Source organism: Desmodus rotundus, chromosome 6 (genome assembly GCF_022682495.2).
Source record: "Desmodus rotundus isolate HL8 chromosome 6, HLdesRot8A.1, whole genome shotgun sequence".
Classification (NCBI taxonomy): Eukaryota; Metazoa; Chordata; class Mammalia; order Chiroptera; family Phyllostomidae; genus Desmodus; species Desmodus rotundus.
The window spans coordinates 116,630,976-116,657,004 of NC_071392.1; the positions used below are offsets into that span (position 1 = coordinate 116,630,976).

General features: G+C 50.4%; 1 protein-coding gene across 1 annotated transcript in view; it reads left to right on the plus strand.

Moving 5' to 3' along the window:
- Window positions 1-396: 396 nt before the first annotated feature.
- The window catches only part of STK35 (serine/threonine kinase 35), a 42,358-nt gene continuing 16,725 nt past the window's right edge, over window positions 397-26,029 (plus strand). Inside the window, exons 1-3 of the mRNA XM_024559404.3 lie at window positions 397-702; window positions 1,296-1,896; window positions 14,615-15,364. Of these exons, the coding sequence (XP_024415172.2) occupies window positions 397-702; window positions 1,296-1,896; window positions 14,615-15,327 (1,620 nt within the window). The 3' untranslated portion in view covers window positions 15,328-15,364. The remainder of the gene's footprint in view (window positions 703-1,295; window positions 1,897-14,614; window positions 15,365-26,029) is intronic.

Sequence of the window (26,029 nt, forward strand, 5' to 3'; positions counted from 1 at the left end):
TTTAAATCCATGCGACCCTGGGAGGTAAGGCTGTCTACCTATTTTGCAGAGGATTTACGCAAGATCAAGGGGCTAATTGGAGGCAGGGTGTCAATTCCAACCCAGTCTGGGCGGTTTCCAGGAACGAGCTTTTAATCAATTAACCCGATAATCCAGTCAACCAATCAGTATTTATTGGGCACCTACTGAGCGCGGTTCACCTCACTCAGCACTGAGGAGGCGAGGAGGCGGCCGTGCGCAGGCGGCGGTGGAGACTCGCGGCCGCAGCGGCTCGTGGGAATTTGGCGCCTACTTTTTGTAGGTCGGGTGTTCTCGCCTGTGATTGGGCGGATCTGCGGCTGCTCCGTCGGCCTTGGCAGAACCCTGGAGATTCGGTCCTCGGTCGGCCTCCGGGGAATGGGCCACCAGGAGCCCTCGCTGGCCCGAGTGCCCGCGGGAGGTGCGGTTTATATAAAGAGGTTATGTAAAGGGATCAGCTGGCGCGAACACGTGGAGAGCCGCGGGTGCTTGGACGCCGGGTTCTGCCCCGCGCGCGCCGCTGCCACGTCCAGTGAAGCGGCAAGTTCCGGCACACGCCGGGCGCGGGCCACGGCCGCTCGCGCTGCTCGGTACCGAAGGCTGCCCTACCCGGGAGCCGACCATCCCCAGACCGAGGCTTCGGGGGAGAAACCGATCGCCCGGAAGTGGAGGGGCTCAGGCCAGGTAGGTGTGGGGGGCGGCCTGCGGAGTAAAAGTAAGCGCCGAAGCTAGACCTACCCCCACCGCTTCGGGCCCTCGGGGAGGGCACCTGGGCCGCGGATTCGGCGCGCCCTGGCACGCCGAGGTTTGAAGCCAACCCTTCCCACACGCCACCCTCGGGGACTTGGGTCGGTCCGCTGGGCTTCGCTCGGACTTAATTCAATGGACGGTTTACACGCTGGAAAACACTAGGCGGGACGCAGAGAGGGGGAATCCCACTTAGGGCCCGGGCAGGAAAAAAGACGTCCACAGTGCAGATTGCTTCATAGGGCGATTTTGATAAATCGCGAAGAATGGTAGCCCTTGTTTTTACAAGTCCTGTACGATAATTTAACTGGGAAGGTGTGTTGGAGGTGTTGCTTTTCTTTCCGGTTCCCCTCAGAGCCGCCGTCTGTGGTTTCGTCTTTCCCGCTTTCCCCTCCCCTCCCTGGATGTTTCGGCAGCCGTGGCTTTCGTCTTAAAGGGGCCGCGGAGGCCGCAGGAGGTGGGGCGCTCTGGCCTGCGCTCCAGGCCTCCCCGCCTCGGCCTGGTCGTTTAACCGATTCTTTCCCCCGCAGATCACAATCCAAGCCCCCGCTCGTCCGCGTCCCGGGGCTGGACGGAGGGATGAGGCAGGGGGGGCCCGGGCAGCGCCGTTGCTGCTCCGTCCACCGCCCGCAGCCATGGAAACGGGGAAGGAGGACGGCGCCCGCAGAGGTACACAAAGCCCCGAGCGGAAAAGGCGAAGCCCAGTGCCGCGGGCGCCCGGCGCGAAGCTGAGGCCGGCGGCTGCGGCCCAGGCCATGGATCCGGTGGCGGCCGAGGCCCCCGGTGAGGCCTTCCTGGCGCGGCGGCGGCCAGAAGGCGGCGGCGGGTCCGCGCGGCCGCGCTACAGCCTGTTGGCGGAGATCGGGCGCGGCAGCTACGGCGTGGTTTACGAGGCAGTGGCCGGGCGCAGCGGGGCCCGGGTGGCGGTCAAGAAGATCCGCTGCGACGCCCCAGAAAACGTGGAGCTGGCCCTGGCGGAATTCTGGGCCCTGACCAGCCTCAAGCGGCGCCACCAGAACGTGGTGCAGTTTGAGGAGTGTGTCCTGCAGCGCAACGGGCTAGCCCAGCGCATGAGCCACGGCAACAAGAGCTCGCAGCTTTACCTGCGCCTGGTGGAGACCTCGCTCAAAGGTAGGAGCACTGCGGGCCATCCCGCCCGCGTAGGGCCTGGCTGGACCCACTGCTGTGGACGGCTCGGCCCAAAGTGGTCTCGGGACCGCTAGGCCCTGGTCCTGTCATCTTGGGCCCAGACACACCCTCCTTTCCGGGGCCCAGTCATTGGGGCCCTCGTCTCAGCTTTGGACCCAGAGTGAGTCCTTAGCACAGACGTTCCCAGGTATTTTCATAACAAGCGCTCGCTAAATTCTAACTATTGTCTTATTAATTGCTCGATATGTGTGAGCCATTATTATGAACTAAAATCGGTCGAGGAGAGGAGGGGGTTGGGTTCAGGGTTGGTGGAAGCCCCCTCACTCTCTAGGGCCTCTTCCCTTTCCCTCCCAAAGCAAACAAAAAGGAAAAAAAAAAACTTTACTGGACTTACCCGCTCTTCCTCCCTGTCTGGTTCCAAATATCCTCCCAGCCCCCTCCCCCAACTCCACCCGCCAAACTCTTGCTTCCTTGTCTTTTCTCCTGAGACCACCAGCGCTTCATCCCGGGGCAGTCAAGCAAACTGTCGGTTTTCTGGCTGCGTGTTCTGGGGCCTGCAGAATAATAACCCCACAGGTGGGCCCAGAGCTGTCACATAACAATACCTAACATCTTTTTCATCCACTTTACATTCTTTATCTCTCTCTTAATCCTCTGAGGTGGCATGGAAGTGGTTTTGTTTATGGTAGAGACGGGACTCCCTGAGCCCAGGGGGCTTTGCAGTCCTTGGGACGTCTAATCCTAGTTTCCCAGTTCTCACTGCAGTGAGGGAGTGTGTTCATCCTGAGTCCTCAGGTCTCACGTATTTTGTACCTGCTGAACGAAGCCAAGGATTTGTTCAGAGAGGAGGGGACCGGTGGGCTAGGAGGGTCCAAGCAGACTTCTTCAGGGGAGAGGCTACTAATCTTGAGTCCCAACTATGTCTTAGATGTCTTCCAGAAGTGACTACAGGTAATAATTTTAAAATTATTACCTCTCCTCTGTAAATGGAGAAATGAAGGATTAATTAAACGTGAACAAATATAAGTCGCTGAAGGTTAATCAGCTTATAAAGGAAGTTGCGTTGTACTCCTGGTTTCTTTACACTTTTTATAGATCAAGTGCTATGAACCCAGATTTGTCTTGATTCAAGGCCTAGGTCCTTTGGAATGGGCAATGGTGCCTTCCCTACCCCCGGATGAACTAGAGCTGAGCTTTAAGAGTGGGTAGGATTTGAGGTGGAGTTGGATAGGGCATCTTGTTTGGAGCTTTCCCCTGACTTTAAGAGCCTACAGACGCAGCCTAAGAGAACTCCCTGTCCCACTGCAAGTCAGGGTTCGAGAGTGAGTTGAGGAACATGATGAATATTACCTGGGGTCCGTTTTCAAAATAGACTTTTGCTTCTTGTGCCCACCCCTGCCCCATCTCTCCTGAAAAGCCCACCCTCCCCCCAGTGTTTTGTTTTGAAAAGACTTTCTGGTGGGGCTTTTTTTTTTTTTTTTAGCTCACCTGTATTTTACAAGCTCTTCACTTCTTTCTCAGACTGCCCTCCGCTGACCTCCACTGTGGTTAATGAGTGGTCTGGACTTCAGTGTGCCTCACTGCCTTGGGATGTGGGAATCTGCTTTGCCAAGCAATCCCCTCCTGCCCTCCTCAGTTCATTGATGCCAGTCTTGAAACTACAACCTGGGTTTGAAGTTTTTTCTCTCCCTACATACAAATACAGTTGACCCTTGAACAACGCAGGGTTAGGGGCGCTGACCTCACCTGCCCCCCATACACAGCCGAAAATCTGTGTATAACTTTTGACTCTCCCCAAACTTAACTACTAATAGCCTGCTGTTGACTGGAAGCCCTACTGATAGCGTAAACAGTCACTTAAAGTGTATTTTGTATGTTATATGTATTAAATACTGTATGCTTACAATAAATTAAACTAGAGGAAAAATGTTAAGAAAATCATAAGGAAGGAAAAGAACGTCTACAGTAGGTATTGAAAAAAATCAGTGTATAAGTGGGCCCGCGCAGTTCTAGCCCTTGTTGTTCAACAGTCAGCAATACTGTTAAACTCTCCCCACCTGTGGAATTTGTTCCAGCTCCACAGGAAACAGTAGGCTTTGGAGTTAGACTCAACTTTAGTCCTGGCTTGTCTAAACTGACTGCATGAGACTTGGGGCGAGTAGTTTCAAGCCTGTGGGGGGCATTGCTTTATCCCGAAGACCAGGGCACCAATGTCCTGGTGGCCGTGCCGCCTGGAAGTGCCAGTGATGCAGGCTGTGTTCCGAATCTTCTACCGTCATCTCCTTTGAGATTCACAGTTCAAGTTTCCCGGACTGGTCTGACCGTGGAACACATCCTATTTCCTGTGTTATCAGGACACCAAGTTGACAGAAACACTGGTATATTCTGCCTGCCTTTGTGCACTAAAACAGGCCTAGAGAAAGGAAAGGTTTTGCTTTAGGTCACATACTTTAATATGTCCCTCTCAGTAGTTTAGAGTTTTGAATATTTCACCCGCTGTTAGGGGTCAGGCAATGTTCTGGGCTGGGGAGGTGGAGGTGATGGATTTAGTCTTTAGTGCTCTGCTTATGAAACTAACATTGAAATGTATGTGTCAAGTGTTACTTTAGAAAGTGGTAGATAGGCATGGGGGGGGATTGCTATTGATATTAAAGTAGAGAACAAAGATCTAAATTACTCCTTTTTCTTGGCTTCAGCTTCCAAAGTTTAGCAGTCTTAATCCTCCCTGGGATGCTGACTTGACAGCATACTGATACCATTCGGAAATGTGAGAGCTGGAAGGAATGTTAGAGATAATCTGGTTCAGCTCTATCATTAAATAGATCCTTTGCAGCCACCTTTACCCAGCCTCCGGCAATTTAGGATAATTTTGAAGCAGACCAAAAAGTGTTAATCTGCTTTACAGTCTCAATTGAACCAAATCCCCCTACAGGCACACCTTGGAGATACTACAGGTTTGGGTCCAGACCCCACAATAAAATCAGTCATAATCTTTTTGCTAGTGGAGGGTCTTCAGTTGGTTTAAAAAAAAGAGGAAAATCTGTGAAACGCGATAAAATGAGGTATGCCTACACTTTTACTGAAGCCCAATAGGGTTCTTTAATTCTTTAGCTGTCCTGTATTTTACAAGCTCCTCACTTTAGTCTCAGACTGTCTTCTCGCTGTGGTTAATGAGAGGTCTGGGCATGCCCCGGAGGAGCTTAATTTGAAAAGTTTGAGGACCTATAGAAGACTGAAGTGCTAATCAAGGTCACAGGAGGAAAAAGCAAATTGGCCCATTAACAAGGGCTTTGTACTGAATTAACAGGAATGAGAATCAGAAGTTGGCAGAGGAGGTGGGCTTGAAAGAAGGTAGTTTACGACCTGTGGTTAGGTAGGGAAGACAGAAGGTGGAATAATTTATTTCACAGTTGGGCCAAATAGGAAATAGCATTTTCCCCCCCATCAGCAGCAACTCTGTAGTGAATACTCAGAAGGCATTTTTATAGATTTAACAAATTATTTGACATATAAATAGTCCAATATCCAAAAGAAAAGGGAAACTTCTTAGTGCAGATCTTGGTCTTCTGCACCTGCATTTAGCAGACATCTGTCTCTGTCCTTTCATTCTCTCTGAACACACCAGACCAGCCCTACCCGAGCATTACCTGGACAGCAGGAGCGTCAGAGTCAGTAGGGGTCTTAGATGTCTGGCCCTCAGTTTCGCAGGGAAGGCAGCGGAAGCCCGTACGAGGCACAGGACTTGCCCCAGAGGAGTTAGTTAGTGGTGGCATTCAAACCAGCCTCCCAGGTTTTTTAAAACCGGATCAGCAATCCTGTGAATTATTTGGTTGATGAGTTGGTGTCTATTGAACTTGAAGTCCTTGTTGCAAAAAGGAGTTAAGGCATCAACAGGTCATTTTTGCCTCCTTGTTTCCATTGCTAAAGGACCCTGTCCTGACAGCACCTAAAACTAAGTTCAAGATCGCTGCCTCTTAGGAGATAGCAGACGAGCCTGAGCTCATTGTCAGATTCAGAATTTCTAGTGCCCTCTAAAGTGCACACTGGTCCTAAGGACCAAACAAACGAACAAACTAAACCAGGACAAACTCGTGGCTCGTGAAACCAACCTGGAGAGCCGGGAACCTAGCTTACTGAACTTGGCAAACACTAGATCTGCTTTTACCAGTTACTTGATGTTTGTTGTTCTCAAGTTACCTTTAGGTGGCTTGACATGGGTGGGAATCTGGGCCCTTGGGGGACAGTCTTGTCTTTACCAATGCCCAGTGACAACTGTGAGCCAGACGCTGAATGACAACCAAAGGTTTGTCATTTGGGCAGAAGAGATGCGCCCACATGACCACAGCACAGGGTCACCAGTGATAGGGGTTCTAGAGAACAGTAGAGGTTCCCTCTGGGAGTGTAGAGGCAAGGGGAAACAGGGAAGGAGGTAGACTTGGTAAGCTGAGCGTGGAGTAGTGAGGGTCTTAGCAGTGGGTTGGTTGTCAGCCAGCAGACTGCCCCCAGCCCCTTGAATGCCTAGGGAAACCTTAGTCTCAGCACTGGGCCACCCCTGCGCAGGCCTCTCGAAAGCAGCTCTGAATGCTCTGCCTCAGAGTTCAGCAATCCCCCAGGTAAAGGCAGAGGACTAGGTGGCGATTTTTTTTGGCTATGGTGATAGTGACATAGATAAAAGGTGGCATTAGGGGCCTTGGAAATTAATGGGAGACAATGGAACACTGGTATTGACTTGGAGTCAGGAGGTCTCAGTTCCAGCGTCACCCTGCTAATAAGATCTAAAACTTACTGATTGCAAAGTGCCAGGTCTGTTCTAAAGGTTCTGTACCTGTTAACTGACTCAGTCCTCAAAAGCTTTGGAAGTCAGGGCTGTAATTAGCCCTGTGTCACAGGTGAGACGGCTGAGGCACTGAGGCTGATAAAACTGCCTGGGGTGAGGATGCCAGCCCAGCCAGGATCCAAGCCCAGGCTTTCTAGATTGAGTCCAAGTTCCTTAACAGCTGTGCTGCACTCCTGGGACAGGGGGCTTAGGTTCTGAGTGGTTCTGTTTTTCTGGCTTGTTAAGTGAGCATAATTATATTTTACACAGACACTGATGGCTACTATTTATTTTTAATTATACATTAACCAGCATTTGTGGCACTGCTGATTTCTCTTGGTGCCTTCACTAAATGTCTCAGCTGCCAGGGACCCTTTACCTCCTTCCTGATCTGCTCTTGCATGTCTTGGGACAGCCAGCAGACTTCTCTCCTGCGAACAACTGCTTGCTTTCTGTGTTCATTGGGGATTCTAGGTGCCAACAGCCCTTCCGTAATTGCAAGTTGCGGTTAATTGGCGTTGCATTTGGGTAGGGCTTCTTATAGCGTAAACTCTCAAGGAGAGCTTAGCTTCCTAGTAGACATCAGTTTATTTTCAGCTCAAATTTGGCCTTTGGTGTCCTTAGGGCGAGGAGCCCTGCTTAGTGATTTTCAGATTTGGGTGTCTTTAATTTACATACACTGCATTCCCTATTCTAGAACTTTCTTCTCTTTTTTAAGCCTCTAGCTCACAATTCTCACCTCAGTTCATTCCACCCAGTTGAGTGCTATACGTGAGGTGCACTGTGGGGAGCCCAGGGACATCCCTTCCATTCTGGGCACCCTCCGTCTGCTGGAGGAGACGGACAGACACATCACACCAGATGGTACTTCACTGCCACCTGTGAGAGGTGCGCTGGGGGAAACAGCTTCAAGGAATGTGGACTAAGTTTAGGTCAGGGGAGGATGAACTATAAGTAGGTGAATCAGAAGTGGTCTTGACGAGAGAGGTAAGGCCCAGGTATGTGGGAAGGCCCACTGCATATGGAGAGAGAAATGAGCCAGGACGGCCATGGGCTACTCCCCACTCGGCCTGGCTGGTGGAAGCTGCATTTTTGACAGGATCCCTGGAATGTTCAAGTATGAATAGCTAACCTTTCGTAGTATTTTCATATTCATTCTCTCATTTAATCCTCTCCACTTTAAGTTGGTGTTTCTGTAACCTGCTCTTACGCGTGAGAAAATAAAGATCCATCGAGATCAAACGACTTGGCTTGGACCACCCTGGTGAAGGGTCAGGCTCCAGGTTTGCATCCGGATGGACCGTGTGGTTTCCTTGTTCTTGACATGCTGTCTTCTGACCAGATTGGACAGCTGCCAGTGGTGTCTAGACACACTGCCATAGTCAGCACTCAGTAGGGGCCTGCTGTGGTACTCAGGTACTGTGCGGGATGCTTCCTGTGTCACAGTCAGGCCTGACACCAGCCCAGTGAGGTAGGTGTCTCTTCCCAGTTTATGGAAAATGAAGCAGATTCATAGGGTCTTAAGACATTTGCCCAGGGCCACATAGCCCTGGAGGTGGAAGAGTGGGGATGGTGTTGGCCCCAGGCCTGGCTGTCTCCCTATCCTTTCTGCTCGGCCTGCAGATTCAGAACTGGCCACTTGGCTTCTGTAGAACATTGTGTGTGGCCCTGGCAGTGGCCCTTAGGGGTCCATTCTCTAGTGCACAATGACATTTGACTAATCTTAGGAAGTGCTTTGAACACACCCTGCTGTGTTGACACTGCACCCAGCCTCTTGTGGTGACAGCCCAGGGTCGCTTGGGACGGGGCCCAGTGCCTGGTCTGTGCGCTCATCTTTTCCCCGGGACGACATGCGGAGTTGGGTCCTCGTCTTCAGCAGCTTCTCGGTGCTGATCTTCAGCTGAGCCACTTTAAAATACATTACTGTACACTCTTACAACTAATCAAAAACAGGGATGGCTATAGTCAACCCGTTCAAACTTCATTTTTCTAGTTTCCTTTATAGTTCTTTTTCTTTGGCAGTGTAATTTTGTATATTTTTTTAAACTTCACATTAAACATGCTTATGAAGTAGTTTTTTAACTTGAATAAATTTTGTTGAAGTAAAATGTGGCCTTTTAAAGCATTCAACGAAGTAGTAATCATAAAATTAACTGTTAGCTACTCTTGGACAGTTGTCTCCAACTCTTCACTTTCATTGTGCCCTATGGAATACCAGTTCTGGCTATTTTTTGGTGCTTGGTGCTCCTTTTTGGTTGCTGTTGGTGGTGAGGTTCTTTGTTTTTGCTTTTTGTCTTTTTGGTGCTCTTCACTTAGAATAATTTGCTGGAGGGGGATTTTTATGTCAAACGGAGTGAGCATTTTTGAGATTTGTGATACGTATCCCTGAACTAGCATCTCAGCATATTTAAATCAACATCGTGATTAGTCTTCTACTGAAAAATGGATCTGATCGCTGTGTGGCTGGACCATCAGCACTGGGGGCTGAATGAACATTAAACTCCGTGGGGGCATCCTGTACATAAGAGTGCACTTAAGGAGCTTAGGACAGAGTGGAAATAAAACATCTCGGTGTTATATTCTGCTGCTGGCACTCAGAGGCAATATCGGAGCATCACAGTTAGGAATCCAGGCTATGGGGACTCTGGGACCTGCCCCTAGCTGGCCATAAGCAAGTTATTTAATCATCTGAGGCTCAATTTCCTCATCTGCGAAAGGGGATATAATTATCATCTAATTAGACGGGTTTGGAGTAAGAAGAGGTACTGGCTGGAGTACTCTCTGGATTCTTCCTGTTACACAGAACATGTGATAAGATACTAAGTTCTGTTGATTCTAACCCTCCAAGACCTCTTCCTCCCATCCCCTTCCCTCTCCGTCCCTTGCCAGTCCACACTTTCTTTGGCTTTCTAAACCTCCTGGTGAGTCTCTTGGCCACCGGTCAGTCTTCCATCTCCAACTCCTCATGCTTCCAGAGGGCTCTTGTTTCCTCAATTCTCAGACATGCTCTTTTCACAAAACGGCTCTGAAGTCAGAACTCAGCTTAGTCAATGGCATACTGGGGTATCGTCAGCAGCCTGTAGATCTTACTTAAATGGTTATGTCTTAAAATCGATGACTTAGGTTCAATAAGCAGTATATCTTTCTAAAATAGATTGAGAGCTTTAGTTGCTTCCAGTTTCTTAGAGTTGTACTTTCAATCCTTTAGTCTGCCAGACACCGTTTCTGGAGACCTGACTCCAGCTTCCTCATCTCCAGCCTCATTTCCGCCTCTCTCTGTCTGCATCTGCCCTGTGATCACCCCACATGACTTCGGTCCTTTGCTGGAAGCTCACACCCCACTGTACTTTGTGCTCACCCTCTTCCTTCATCCTGGGAGACACAGCTCAAGGAACATGCTCACCATGATGCTCAGCCTGCCTTTCCTCATCCTCACCTCCTTCCTCTGCTCCTCAGGTAGCACGAAGCCCTGCTGGTTGTTCTCAAAGCTGTAGTCGCTATACTTTAATGCCACAGACCTTTATAAGGCAGGGACCACCTCTTAAGTCATTGCATCTCTGGTATCTGACAAGCACTGTGTTCTCAGGAAGTGTTTTGGTGGAATGTACTGGAGCATGGAAATCTAACTTCTGGAGGAAACTTGGGCACAGGCTTATAAAATCCTGGGTATTTTTTATCCCTTTCCCGGAGGTGCCTGCCTTTCTACACCTCATACTGACTTACTCTTACGCTGAGTGTGCTGGCCTCACGCTTCTAGATAGAGGTGGCCACGTTTTGGGGAGACTTCAACATTTATTATTCCCATGAGTAATGAGATCTCATCCTTGTGAGACACCTGCTTGATTCCCCACTCCCAGTTTCCTCTTTCTCCCCACAAAGTTTGGCGTAGGATATGTTTTGTTTTGTTTGCTTTTTCCCCGCTTTGGCATAGGATACGTTTGAAGTACAGAGTTCATTTCATGGTCTCCTGGCTATTGGACTTGGGGGAAAGGTAATAAAACCGTCCTGAAGGTGGGTCTGCCTCTCTTGAAGCGAAGTGCATTTCTTGGCCCCTGGGACCTGGGAGAGAGCACGGTCTCGTGCAAGAGGCTTGGCTGCAGAGGCTCATGTCCTGTGGTACCATTCATTCATGGCAGTGGTCTTGGGCAAGTTGCTTAACCTTTCTGTTAGTTTTCCCACCTCTAAAAGAGTGTCCGGTGAGAGCAGACAGTGCACGTAATGGGCCTTTAAAATAGTGCCCGGAACCCATGGGGCTCTCAAAGGTTAATCTGCCTCACCTCCTTCCCACCTCCAAGTAACACTGTTACTGTTTTCTCCCCTCTGGGAAGCCAGATTTTTAACTCTCTTTAATCTTACAGAACTGTCAAATTATACCAAACAAGGGAATTTTAGACCTTAAGTAAAGGTTTTTTTTTTTCCCCTCCTATCAGTTCAAAAAACTGTAAATTTCTTTTGGGGATTCTACTAGTTGCTGCATGTGTCTATTCCAATTATAGATCCTGAAACCTGGGAAATCACCTCAGGCTGGCTCGGGGACCCACTGGGCCCACTGAGATATAGAGCTGAGCCAAAGCTCCACGGGCCCCCTGACCCCCCAGGAGCCCCTACTCGGACTGGTGAGCCCAAGTGACATTTAGGGTCTCTAGGAATTAGTGTCATTTCAGAACCAGTGTTTGGTAGTCCCTAAAAGTCTGACCGTTCCCCCTCCTCCAGTGCGGTCACCTCGGTAAATTGTAAGACCAGAGCCTCGGCTGCTCCGAACGGGGGGTCCTGGGAGGTCCGGCAAGGTTAGTAGGTGGGCATTCAAACTGAGCACTAAAGTACACATTCAGATTTGGAGATGGGCGTTTTTTAGGTAGGGCTCACCTAAACAAGTAAAATAAAATAGCGGCCTGGCCTGGCAGCAACATGGGTTATAACTGTAATAGCCTGAGAAATGGGATGTGTAATCACTTTCACTTTCTGATCTGTTTCACCTTTTGCTTAATACATGGCCTGCAGCACTGGGATTATTGAGTCGGTGACATCCTGGGACTAGGCTGCGGTCCAGTAGGAACAGTGATGTGAGTGACAGTCAGGATGTGATGCCCTCAAAATACCTTGCACTTCGCACAGTGTATTTCATGCCTGTGATGTAACTCCCAGCACTATGTGGGGCGGTGTCGTTCTCATTTGGTAGATTACAAGACTGAGGCTCAGAGAGGGTCAGGGACTTGCCCAGAGCTCTGGCCATCGCGCCTCAGTCTCCCCGTGTGCCCTTTGAACTAAGAAACCAGTCAGTAAACCCATGGGACTCCTTGCCTTCTGGTGTGTGCTCTTCCTATTCTTCAGTTTGGCCTGCTGCTCGAGAGAAATGCATCGAGTACCAAGCCCCCCCCCCCCCCCCCCCCCCGGCCCCCTGCGCCACGCCCCCCCAATCTCCCTGTGAGTAAGTCAGAGGCCCGGGTGGGCCATTTGTCTGAAGGAAAGGACTGGGATTCTGACATGCCGCTGAGGTTTTTAGTGGGCAGCTGAGGGTTCCCGTGTGAAAACCTGCTGCAGCTTCTCATGAAATACGCCTGTGCAAGGAAGTCCTTTTTGTTTCCAGGACAAGTAGCTGCGCCCCCAGTTTTCCATTCTATCTTGCTCATGGGTGCTGTGTCTGATTCTGAGAATACTGCTTCCTCTCCGGTGCTTTCCTCTCACTATATAGCCCCCTCCTGTAGCGTCTCCCAAGCTTAGCTCACTTCCCCAGAGCAAGCTCTCCAGTCCTGAGCCCCATCTGCCCCACCCACTCACTGACACAGCATTCTTTCTTTCCCTGGATTCTGGTAACCTGGACTTACATTGTAGTCTGTTTTGCAGACTTGTTTTCTTTACTTCAGTTGCCATAGTTCCCAACTTTGTATATAAAGTAATCATTCCCCACCCTCTCTTTCCCCGCTGTTTCAGTGAAAAAGTTGCACTGTTTGCTGATGTGCCCTTTGCAGAAAAGATCTGATGGCTTTTTAATAGCTTCCTTTCTGGCTCTACCCACCAGCAGACATTTCTTGCTCTCCTGTTTATGAGTCTTTGTTCTGGAGTCTAGATTGATTCCGGATTCACATCACCACTTCATTTTGTAGTGTTTTTAAAGAACCTCAGTCCACCGGAGCCGATGACCTAGAAAGAAGAGCATTATGAGATGGGGAACAACTGATTAAAAAAAAAAAAATCTGCCCTAAACTGGTTCTACCTGTATTGCTCTGATTGTGAGTAATACAGATGAACAAATTATATAATGACAGGGGAGATGAAGCCTGGCAGGTCATGGTCTGAAATCTAAGGGTTTTGCCTCGTCCATGTTATTGCCTTAACCTAGAACTCCCAAGCCACTGGCTTTGGCAGACTGTGTGCCTTGGTAATTTCGGGGCCACACGGGTTGGAGGGGGGGGGCATCTGGATCACCAGTTTTCTTTATAATAAAGTAGAGTAAATGACGGGTAGGAAAAAAGACCCTCCAGGAGTGGGTGTATGAGGACCTGCAGCCCTCACTTTTGCTAGAATGGAGACCCCACAGTGGGGATTGGAGGACTTGTCTCTGGGCCCTGACTTAGTCACGAATGGTCCATGTGACCACCTAGGGCGGGCCCAACCATCAGCTAGGTGAGACATCTGTTTACTTAGGCTTAGCTTTGGGGGCAGTGGTAGTTACCAAATAACTTCACATAGGGGCGCAGTGTGCCATGAATTGCTTTCTGAAGATAGTAGATGCCAGTTACCAGCTTTCCTGAAGCTTCTGTGGTTCAAAGGAAAAGACTTGGGAAAGATAGAGCTAGAGTTTCAAGCCAGCACAGTTTGATTGCACCTGTACATCTACTTTGGACCCCACTGTTCCCACCAGACTTCCTGTTTACACGGCCCGTCCATTTGTTTGTTCCGTAATCCATCCCCTCTCTCACCCTTCTTTCTTCTCCCTGCTCATCTACTGCCTGTCCGCTAGAGGTAACCCTGCTGATTTCTTTAGATCTGGCAACTCTGACCCACCTTTCACTGTTCATAAAATGACCTTGCCGTAGACGCACAGCTTCGATAGTTGCTATTGTAGATACGTTATCTCCTTCAAACGAAGCTTCACAGAGACGGGCGTTTGGTGCACTCACTGTGCGAGGCACGCAGTGGGCCAGCAGAAGCCACTGATGATGTGGGGCGTGCCTCTGGGATAAACAGAACTGTAGGGCCATTGTAGGCACGTTGACCAGAATCATTGCCCAGGTCAGGAAAGAAAGGAGGGAAGGTCATTTGTTCCGCATGAAGTAAGAGACATTCACAACCTTCTCTCAGCTGCTTTACCTTGTCTCAGGCGCAGCCCTGGGAGGTACGGGTGGTATGGTTCTGCCTGTTTGGAGACAGTGTAACGGAGTGCAGGGGTTCCACAGTCAAATGGATTTGAGGCTTTTAACTCGTAAGTTTCTGTGAGCCTCAGGTTCTTCGTTGTATAAGATGGGGATATTTCCTCCTGTCTCCTTATGTAGTGGTAAATAGTAAGTTGAATGTCACGTGCCAGTGCAGGCACTCCGTAAGTGCTTACACATGGCCATTTACAGGTGAAGAAGCAGAAGTAGAAACTTGGAAAGGTGAACTAAGTTGCCTCCTGGCTGTTCACCCAGTCGGCAGTCAGCCAGAGTTGCAGCCCAGGCACCCTAAGCCGCCATACTGTGTCCTCTTATCCTCTGACTTACCTGTGTGAGTAGAGATGGGCTGGCCCGTGTAGAGTTGGCTTGTACTAATGGTGCTGGTCCTCTTGGATTGGAGCAATTGTCACCACTGTCACTCTTAACTTTAATATACTGCATTCCTGTAGCCTAAAGGTGGTGTGAATGTGCCCAGCTCACTCAAGCTCTTTCCGGTCTTCCTTTGATTTAGGAGAAAGGATCCTGGGTTATGCCGAGGAGCCCTGTTATCTCTGGTTTGTCATGGAGTTCTGTGAAGGTGGAGACCTGAATCAGTACGTCCTGTCCCGGAGGCCGGACCCAGCCACCAACAAAAGCTTCATGCTACAGCTCACGAGCGCCATTGCCTTCCTGCACAAAAACCACATCGTGCACAGGGACCTAAAGCCAGACAACATCCTTATCACGGAAAGGTCTGGCACCCCCATCCTCAAGGTGGCAGACTTTGGACTAAGCAAGGTCTGTGCTGGGCTGGCCCCCCGAGGCAAAGAGGGCAATCAAGACAACAAAAATGTGAATGTGAATAAGTACTGGCTGTCCTCAGCCTGCGGCTCAGACTTCTACATGGCCCCTGAAGTCTGGGAGGGACACTACACGGCCAAGGCTGACATCTTTGCCCTGGGCATTATCATCTGGGCAATGATAGAAAGAATTACTTTCATTGACTCTGAGACCAAGAAGGAGCTCCTGGGGACCTATATCAAACAGGGCACTGAGATCGTCCCGGTTGGTGAGGCGCTGCTAGAAAACCCAAAGATGGAGTTGCACATCCCCCAGAAACGCAGGACTTCCATGTCTGAGGGGATCAAGCAGCTCTTGAAAGATATGTTAGCTGCTAACCCACAGGACCGGCCTGATGCCTTTGAACTTGAAACCAGAATGGACCAGGTCACATGTGCTGCTTAAAATTCAGGGCAAAGCATCTTGGGTGTTTTTGAACTAGGTGAGTGTACTCTTTTTGTTGTGCATGCAGTCTTCCCGGACTGGATTTTTCACCCTGGGCCCTGGGGTGGGCCCCGTGGAGTTGGGCTGAGTAGTCTGGAGACACATTTTCTCATCAATTTATGTTTGCTGTAGCAAGTGTGCAAAAAAGGTACGGGCTGTTGTTTTCAGAGGATAAACACCATCCCCAATTGCAGCCCCTGCTCGCACGCCTGGCTCTACACAGTCAGACCTTGCCGCAGTTAAGTGCGGTTTTGTTTCCTGCTCTTCCGTCGGCCCTATCCTGAGCGTTTCCTCGGTTCACACTCTGGAAGCGTGGCTTTCAGTAATTGACGTTTGAGTGTATGAACCACAGCGTAGCCATTCTCCCACTTTAGATATCGGGTGGTGTCCCCATTTTTAGACACTATAAACAGTGTGTGAGTAAATATTATTTGGAAGTCTTTGCTTGTTCAAATTATTTCCCAGATTTCTTGCGGGCTTTCACTTGTCAAGTACTATGCTAGGCTCTGGGTAACAATGGTAAGCGTTATCAGAAACTTGCCCCATCCTCACGAATTCTGCAGCTTAGTTGGGGAGAAAAACATTACTCAATATTTGTCATAGTTGCTTTGCAGCAAAGGAGAAGAGGTATTAAGGAAAATGGACCTATCAGGGGATGGTGCCCAGAGGCGAGAGTAGGGAATTGGGGACAAGGAGCATTCTGGGTAGGAGGTCTAGCCTCTGACCTGAAGCCAGATGGACCCTGGCACAGTTGAGAGACTTCACCAATTTGGGTCAGTGAAGAATGTAATCAGGCAGAACAGGGACCTGCCAGGAGAGTGTGGGCAGGGCTGAGGCGGGAAATCCCAAAGTGCGGACCAGGAGCCGCGAGCTCAGTTGCACAGAGCCTCAGGTGTGAGCAGGGGAAATGAGATCAGAATTTAGATGAAACCTGGGACCCTGGAATTTGACCTTGACGCTGCGGGCTTGGGAGCCATCTGTGGACCAGAGCAGAACATTACAGCATCAAGAACGTTAGCGTGTGCAAGTGGAATTGAACAAAAGGCTGGAGACTTGGAGACGAGTTGGATCGATTTTATTCACTCTAGTGAGGGATGTTGTTGAACCTGAAATTGAGTAGCACTGAGGACAGAGGAGTAGTGCCTTGGTCGTCAGGGCAGAGAATTGGCAAAACAACTGACCGGATGTGGGAGCAGAGGAGAGTAGTAGATATGGACACTAGTGGCAGTAGGCACACATGCTGGCCAGTGTTCTGGTCAGGTTTGAATTCTTTTTCTGGACAGAAATCTCCAGCCTCGTTTTGTCGGGGCGGGGGGTGGTGCGGGCAGGGGTGGTGGACATGGACCACCATATTTACTAGGTATTTTCACATGTACCATTTTGCCTCATTTCTAACTCTGTGACATGAAGGCATTTACTCAATATCCTGCTAAATTAGAGGCAGGTGTGTCTTACTTATGCCCTTCCCTCCTCCCCCCTTTTTTCTTCATATCAATATGGCAAGCTGGAAATAAGCTGCTCTTACACATCGCTGAAGCCTTGAGATGAGACTTAAATGGGACTGATCGCAATGGTCGCTCACAAGGAAGGGGCCTTGGCACATCAGGCACACCGCCCTCGGTCACCTGGCTGGGTTCTCGTCCCCTCCTTTCCCGTCATCACCCTCAAATTTCTAGTTGGAGGTGGTTCAGGCTGAGTTGAGCCTGGTTACATGTGTAGTGTTCTCAGTGTATTTATTCTAGAGTGACTCACTTGGTTTGTTTCTCCCATCGCCCAGACATTCATTGAGTACCTTCCAGATGCCAGGCCAGACGGGTATCCAAATGCCCGACGGGAAAGAGAATGGTGTTCCCTAAAGCTAGGTTTGGGCTAATATCACATTAGAGCCCCCAGAAGGGATGGCTAGAGAGTGTTTTCATTGTTTTCATGCTGCCACTTCCCCTCTCATCTTTTCCACGTTAAAAAAAACCTCTTAGAATTCAAGTTTGCCCCAGGGTCAGAAGAAGGTGGTCGTTGGAAGATGGATCTGAATTTGGGTTAGGATTATTAAGGAGTTGTCACAACGAACTGAGACCACAGCGTGCATTTGGACACCCACCGTTGGGGTGGGTGCTGTTTTGTAGGGCAGGGTTTTAGCTAAATAGGAGTGATTCCTGCAGGTGGGGGACCTTAGGTGCCCTTGAGAGGAGGAGAGGACCTCACTTGGTCTTCTGGTGCCTATTTGACTGCAGCCTCTCCTGCCCAGGCCCAGCCGGAAACCTAGATTTCTGGGCCTGGGCCCGGGCCCGGGTCTGTGTGACCAGGAGCTGAGCCCGTGCCAGAGGTTTGCAGTCAGTTGTGATGTAAGTGAACTCTGCCTGGCTAACGTTGGGAGGATCCATCGAGTCCAAGCACCTTCCCTCCCACCAGGCTTTATAGATAAAGAAGCTAATTCCATGTACTGATTCAGCGTATTTATTGGGAAACTCTTTGGCAGGGACTGTTTTAGGCACAGAAGATACATTGGTGAACAAAACAGACAAACGTTCTTGAAGTTGGGGAACCATCTTACTAGGGAGACGGACGAACGTAGGCAAAGTGTTAGAAAGTGCTAAGTGCTGGGAGGGGTGTGGACCAGGGTAAGGGAGATCAGGATGCTGCGGGGTGAGGCTGGAGTTGTGTTTTTAAGCAAAAGAGATCAGGGTGGGTCTCCTCAAGACTGTGACACTTGAGCAGACATTAGGAGTTGAGGGAGCAAGCCCTGGATTTCTGGCAAAAGCATTCCAGACGGAGGGAACAGCCAGCATAGAGCCTTGAAGGCTGTATAGAGAGCAGAGAGGACAGTGTAGGAAGAAAGGCTAGAGAGGTAACTCGGAGGCAAGTAGAACAGGCCTTTTGGATTTAGGCTCTTATTCTTGGGAAAGACGGAAAGACATTGCTGTGTATTCAGCTGTGTGATTACCTGATCTTTCAAAAGGGTTGCTGTGATTTCTGCACTGAAAGTAAATTATAGGGGAGCAAGTGCGGGGCTGAGATGAGAGGCTCCTGTAATAACCCAGGTAAGAGGTAGAGGTGGCTGTGAACGGTGGAGTAGGGGACATGATGGTCGAATTTGGGGTCAATGTGGAAGTCAGCCAGCAGGATTCCCCACTAGATTGAATGTGAGAAAGGACTTGAGGATAACGGAAAGGTTTTGGCCTTGGAAGCCATTGGAAGGTTAAAGTTGCCATCGAATGAGATGGGGAAAACGTTAGGAGGAACAGGTTCGACTGGAGGAAGGAAGTTAGGTTTTCATCACCCAGAAGTTTGGAGTGGCTACTTAGAATCAAAGTACAGAGGTGGGGCAGGCAGCTGGATGAGTCTGGAGTTCAGGGAAGAGACGTGGCCTGGAGATGAAAGTTTAGACGTGGCCAAGCACTACGGTGGGAGTGGAGAAGATTTCATAAACGACTGAGCCCTGGGCCACCTACCATTGGGGTTGGGAGAGGAACAGGAATCCGATTGGAGAGCTGGTCTGGTGTCCTCAGCAGGTGAAGAAAAGACCGAAGGGGAAGAAGTAGTCAGCCCTGGCATACACGCCAGGAGATTGAGTGAGGTGCCGACTGAGGGTGGGCCATCGGATTTAACAACCGGGAAGTCCTTCGTGCTCGTGAGCAATTTAGGTGGCACACAGTGGGGAAAACCATTCATTCAAGTAGGTTTGAGAGGGAATGAAAGAAGAATTGGAGACAGAGAATAAGCCAATGATTCTTACTTTTCAGTCCGAAGACCCTGCTATACCCTAGAAACCAAGGATTCCAGAGAGCTTTTGTTTTAGGCTTTATCTGTGGATACTTGCAGTATTAGAAATTAAAACTGAGAAGTGTTTTAAGTGTTTCTTTCAAGTGAATATCAATAATAGTAGATTGGCTACATGTTAACATAACCATCATAATTTATGAAAGATTTACTTCCAAAAACAAGTATTTAGAGAGTAGAATGGCACTGTTTTATAGTTTTGCAAATCTAATATCTGCTTTAATATCCAGCTGGATTCTCATACTTGTGTCTGCATGATAACCTGGTGCCACCTTCCTCATCGTGGAACTTCTGGAAAACTCCACTGTATACTTACAAGAGAATGAAAGGGGAAAAGACGGATAGCATCCTAGTGTTATGAATGGTTTAGCTCCGTGGAGCCCCGAACTCCAGAGCACACTGAGAGCCGGCGGGGGCATGGATGGCCGTCCTGGGGGTCCTGCTGGGGAGGGGAGCTGAGAAGTAGGTGGCAGCTGGGGGCCCAGGAGGAAGGAAGTTGTTCAGGTTCCCTTCCTGTGTGTCCCGATTCCTAGGCAGCTTTTCCCTTAGACCTGCTGTCTCGGCTCTGACTCCAGCTGCAGGAAGCAAACACGCTTATCCCCAGCCCCAGCCCCACGAAGAAAGGCCTCAGTGATCTAGGGCTGGAGATTGCAGAGCAATCTTTGAATCAGGGCCGGGTGGTTTCAGCGTTTTGCAACAATGAATGGAAATGCACTGGGATTCCTCTGAGAGGAATGGTGCCCTGTGAACTGTCTAGGATTGAGCCCCGTTTCTGTGTTTTACTGGCTATGTGACCTCAGGCAGGTTATTTTACCTCTCTGGGTTTTATTATCCATAAAATAGAAAGTATCATATTTATCTTACTGAGGTTGTTGGGAATCACAAGAGGTTGTGAAAGTGCCCTATAAAAACTGTCTAAATGAAATGTTAAGTGGTAGAATTTTAGACGCACACTTTGACTTGAGGTAGAAGTATTGCCTTCTGATTTTTTCGAAGGCAGGGGTCTTTAGTGGGGGCCTTGCTTCTGATGATTACCAAATAGCTCTTCTCTTATTTCCGAACAGAGCTATACTCCAGGCAACTCTGTCCAGTTGCTTGTTTCAGGAAAATTATCTAATGTTAAAGATTACTCAGAGATGGATTCTAGCTTTCCCTTAATGTCAGGTTTTTGAAGCTGCTTAATGATTCCTAACAGTTCCTACCAGCCAGCCACAAGCCATACCCTGAGTGGGAGGCCAGACGAACTCATGTTCCAGGTGCCACCACCTCCGTGTTACCAGACAGGGTGTTACGGGATGAGGGAATCTGCATTCATGGCCAACTTCGCTGTCGAGTATAGAAATCTTGGTTACTAGGGCCTTTGAATGACATTTGTTTGGAGAGGCAGCCCAAGCCTGCTGAAGGAGATCAGATGTTGGTATGACCTGAGGGGTCATAGAAAAGTCTTTGCTCCGTGTGGTTTTGGTAGCTGCTTAATGTCAGAGAAAGGAATTGGGCCTAATGTCTTGCCGAAGTGTGGTGATAAGTGATATACTTACCCTTGGCCTGGGATCAGAAGATGAGGTTCTGGGCTAACAAGCGGGGTGACCTGGGTTGGCCCGTTGACCTGGGCTTCAGATTTTGCATGTTTTATAAGAGTTGAGGTTTCTTAACGTGGGGGTCCCCAGACCTCCAGTTGGACCCCTAACGGTCACACACTGTGAGTCACACACTTTCCAGCTCCTCCAACAGGCAGTGGCACGTTTGTTCACGCACAGCCGTGGCAGCCAGTCAGCTCGTCGGCTCCCTTCAGGCTGGAGTCACACCCCCAGTGTCCATTATCGGCATCAAGCGAGTCATAAGTGACAGAAACTGACAAAGGGGAAGAAATGCCTGACTGCCGTGGTTTGTTCTATCTAATTATTTTTAAGTTCTTATTTCTGAAGGGTCTCTAGTCATTTTTTATTTCTCAATTACAGCTGACATACAATATTTATTAGTCTCAGGTGTACGCCCCAGTGGTCAGATGTATGTAACTAAGTTGTAGATCCCAGTAAATCTCATAGCCATCTTATACCACACGTCGTTATTACAGTATTGTTGAGTGCATTCCCTGTGCTGAACTTTATATCCCCGTGACTGTAACTGATGTGGTTTGTTCTAAACAGCAAAGTCTTCAAAACAGTTATGGAGGGGTAGGCTAGAGGGGGGGGCTAGGTGAGCAATTGGGAACCCAGGACTAGGTAGGTTTCCAGGTCCCTGTTTCTGCTGAGTGTGACTTTCTGGCCCAGCCAGCGGGAGGGCCGGGAGCTACCACGGTGGCACCTAGGGCATGCCCCTCTTCCCTCACTGGACCGCCCCCTGCCCCGGCGGGGGGTGGTGAGTGAGAGGGCTTCTCTCCTTGCAGCCTTGCCTCTTGAGTGTGGGGGACTGCGGGGTTAGGCTCTGAAGGGGGCGGCAGTGCCGAGGACGACCAGAGACGGTGATTATTGGTCACCCCCGGGCTCAGTGCTTCGTGACCATTATTTCGTTAACTTCTTCAGTAACTTCCCGAAGGTCACAGAGATGATAGGGAGTAAAGCCATGGATGGCTTTTACCCAACGTGGTGTATTACCTCATTGAATCATCTTTAACTCTCAGATTTTTTTTTAACTGAATTCAGCAAACAGCTGAGCACTGAGTAGATTGAGTGACCTGCCCTCCTAGCACCCACTCTTTCTGAGATGAGTCAAGTGGACAGGAGGTGCCTGGTGCTGAGTAGGTTTCCAGCTGGGAGGTTGTTTCTTCTCTGAGAAAGCTCAGAGTGTGCTGGTGAACAACTAGGTGGATAGCCCACAGGAAAGTGTAAGCAAGGAAGGCTTCACGGAAGAGGTGACTGCCAAAGGGGCCAAAGTTAGAGGTTTGATTCTTATACCCCAGAGGCTTGTCCCACTTAGTCTCTGGTGGAGCCTTGGACAAAGGAAGGGAAACTCCAGCCTACCCTGAAGTGGATGATTAGATCCCTAAACAATGGGGGTTTTTTAGTTCACGAGAGAGATCATTGGGAGGGGTGTGCCTTTAGCCAGTGACTGTAAATGCTTTGGTCCAAGCAGACCTGGAACCTCTGAGCCTCCGAGTCCCTGTCTGTAAAATGGAAGTGCCGGCCTTGCCTTACCCCTTCTCACCAGACTTCATGGAGCTGGGCCTGAGGGCCGGGGCTGTGAGTGAAGAGCCAGACGGTTTGCCTCTCCATCCCCAAGAACGTAGAGCTCAGCCTTCACTGTGGAGACCTGGCAGCCCTAGGAACTAGCATATGAGACATCTTCTGGGGCCTGGTCTGTCTACTGGTGTCTTCTGGGAGTTCCCCCAGGTGGGGAACGCTGGTGTTTGTAAGGTCAGGCAGCTCGCCTGAGCAGCTTTTGCCCCTGCCGTTGCCATTTCTGGTCTGCTCCTGCGGTATCAACAGAAGGAAGCCGAGCTGTGGGTTATGTAATGTGGCTGCTGGCCCCCAGGGAGAACCTGTCCCTTGCAGCCCGGCAGGACATCGAAGCATCTGTGGAGGGAGAGCATGCCCCAGGGCTGCTGCTGCTCACAGGCTCCATCTCCCTGGCACCCTCGGCTCTTCCTAGCCTAGACAGGCTCCCTCTGGGCGAACCAAAATAGCTGTTGTCGTCATCCATGTGTGAGCAAAGCTGCCTGATGGCTGGGGTCCTTCCAACTCCCATTTCCTTTTACCCAAGGGACACACAGAAACTCCCACCAACAATAACAGCTCCTGGCTGTGAAAACCTACTTTGAGGGGCCCCCTGACTTGTGCAGGGCAAAGGTCCTGCCCTTTTATCTCCAGCCGTGAATAAGTACGTTACACACGTTGTCATACAGCTGTCTGTGTAACCGCCCTGGTCCCTGCCATCATCCCGCTGCTGGGAAGCTGAGAATCACTGTCCTGTGGTTTCGAGAGTCAGGATTTGAGACAAGGTACCTGGCTGGAAATTCCACTGTTCCATTCTGCCTCTTGCAGCCTCTTTAAAAGCAGCTTTTGATGGGTTTATGTTTTGAGGCAGACTGTGAGCTCCCCTCCAAATGGCATCACAAAGGTGGCCCCCTACGTGTTAGTGGGCAGTGCTGCCCCCTGGGGGTCCTTCAGGATCTGACAGCTGCTGATCTGAGCACCCTGCAGCAGGGCCACCATCCGCTTTTTCGGGTGAGGTTGCCTGTGTAGATTCCTCCGCCGTCATATGGAGGCAGCCTCAAGCATGGGGAGGGGAGGCAAGGCCGGGATAACCAAGAGCCAGGCAACAGCAGGCAGAAGCCACATACGCAGGCAGTCTTCAGAATTGCCAAAACAAGACTGGAAAGTGGGAGACCCAGAGCACGCCCCTGTGGTGGCGGGCAGGACAGCACTGGCACCGGGGAGTGCTGATGGAGCAGGCTGTGGCCTTTGTACAAGGAAGGGGCTCTGGTGTGGCCCAACGGCACCCTGTTGTCCCTGTTCCCCAGTGGCGGTAGCTGAAGTCCGTGCCAAGCGAACCTGGCCTGGGCGTTTGAGATTGGTGAGGAGTCAAAGCAAAATGGCAGGGTTGCTGGGTTTCTCCTGACACGTCTGGCTCCTGTATTGAATCCTGATTAACGTGAGGGATTTCCTCATTTGTGCCTGTTGCTGGCTTGCTGCCTCCAGCCCTGTGTTGAAAGCCTGGGGCCCAGGCAGGCTTGGTGAGCAGGAGCCCTCCTGGCTGTGGCGGGCACTTGCCCGGGGCAGGCGCTGACAGTGCAGAGCGCAGCGTGCCCTCTGGGAGCTCAGTTGGGCAGTGCGAGCGAGACCTGCACACTTCGTTGTAGTAGGTGTGACTTGGAGACATGCAGGAAGCCTGGCGAGAGTGCAGGGGAAGCTTTCTAGTGGAGGTGGGCTGGTTCTTAAAGGCGGGTTTAAGGGCACCTTGGCGGCCAGGTAAGTGAAGAGGTCACATCTCGGTGTCCGTCAGAAACTCTCCTTGGCATACTGAGGCTCTGTGGGCTGCAGGACTCAGCCTGCAACGGGAGCAGGCCCTGTTCTCCTAGGGAAGTTCCCAACCGGAGATGCATTCTAGGCCCAGGACCTGGGGAGACTCCCCGAGGCTCTGTCTTGATAAACGAGGGCGGCAGTAGATAAGCTCCCAGCCCCTCATTCCATTCCCACTAGTGAGTCCTCAGTGGTGTTGCAGAATCTGAGAAAATGGAGACCTCCCGCAGCATTTCTAGGATTCGGAGGCATGGCGGGCCTTAAAACTGCCAGCCACGTGTAAGATAAATCAATACCATAAAGTACTGCAATGAATTTCCCAACTTAAAGGAATTTCACTTTGGGTTAGAGGTGCCAGGGGAGAGCTCTAACTCAGCCTGCATCGCACACAGGTCAGAATTCTGTATTTTGTTTCTTTGGAAAGGAAAGTGATGTCGAGAGACTCTGGAGGAACGGAGTAGACCCACCCAGGCACACCGAGGGCCTGGTGCGGGAGACGGAAATGCGTCTGTTCCCCCTGGCTGCACAGAGGAGCTGGACGTGGGCCTGGGCAGGTGATCTCAGGAACGGTGACCTTGGTTTTTCGTGATTCCGATGCGTGGTACTGTAGTAGGAGTGGAAGGCAGGTGGGCTGTAGTGTGTCCTGTTGGAGTTCAGTGTTGACCATCTGTTCCACTGGGAAAGCCACAGATGAAGTGAGCCAGTTGACTCATTCTGCACGCCCTTACTTCTGTCCTTTTGGAAAAAGGAAACCCTGAAACACCACGTGGAACACCCTGGAGTTTTTGCCTTTCTGTTCTTTCAGACATGTCTAAGACATGTCCTCGCTGAAAGCTGCAGTCTGGGGCAGATCTGAGGCGTGGACTGCGAGCGTGGCGCTGTCGGTCTTGGAGAACGCACGGGCCTTTCCAGCACGGCTCAGCCTTGCACCAGACAGAGGAGACTGGAGTCATAGTGTAGACTCATTTGTTGTTAGTAACCAGATTGTCTGCTTGGATTTGATGAATGTTTGGAAGGAACCCTTGGTTTGCATGGGGCAGCAGAAACGAGTGTGAATATACCACACCCGAGACAAACAACAGGGTGACTTTTGCCTTTTAAAAAAATTACTTGGGCGTTCAGGCCCAAACCCCTAAACTGAAATCCAGATGTCACCACCGACACAGTCCAGGATCCTCCTCCCTCGCCTGCCCTGAGCTCCTCGGCATGGGCACTGACCAGGTGCAGGCAGAGCGCCTTTGGAGGGGAGTCACTCCAGCCCGGGCTTTCGGAAGTCCTCTGGCAGTGGGACAGCTGTCCCCACTTTCCCACCTACTCTGGGATTTTACTGAGTTCGGCACAACACGGTGGTATGGTGGGCAGACCCAGATGTGAGCCTTGAGCTGCAGTCAGGTTTAACCATGGGTAGAAAGACTGCTTCCCTTTTACCAGTGGGAGGAACTGAGGATGTCCTGAGTAAGAAGGGTTCTGCTTAATAGGTCGCGATTCTGTCCTGTGAACTCGAAAGTGCCGACAAGCTATTGCCACACTCCTCCCTGCCCCTCCTCACTAGCTCCCACCCCTCAACACACGCACAGTGCCGGTGACAGGCCTTAGCTCAGCAGTTCTCAGAGCCTGGTCCCCAGACTGGCAGCACCCCCTGGGACCTGTTAGAAATGCCTGTTTCTGACCCCACCTCAGACCTTCAGAGTCGTAAACTGGGGAGGGGTGCTCAGCGACCCCAGTGACGCTGCTGCACACTGCTCTGAAACTGCCAGAGGGTAAAGGCACCACGCACCACCTGATCAGCTGTTAAACCTGCAGTCCACAGCCTCGCCTCTTACCCCTGTGCCCTCAAAGAGCTTGGATCTAGGCCTGAGAGCTGGGAACCCACTAGGTTCTAATCCTGGCCCTGTCTTCTATAGTTACCTAGCATTGGGACTTCGGAT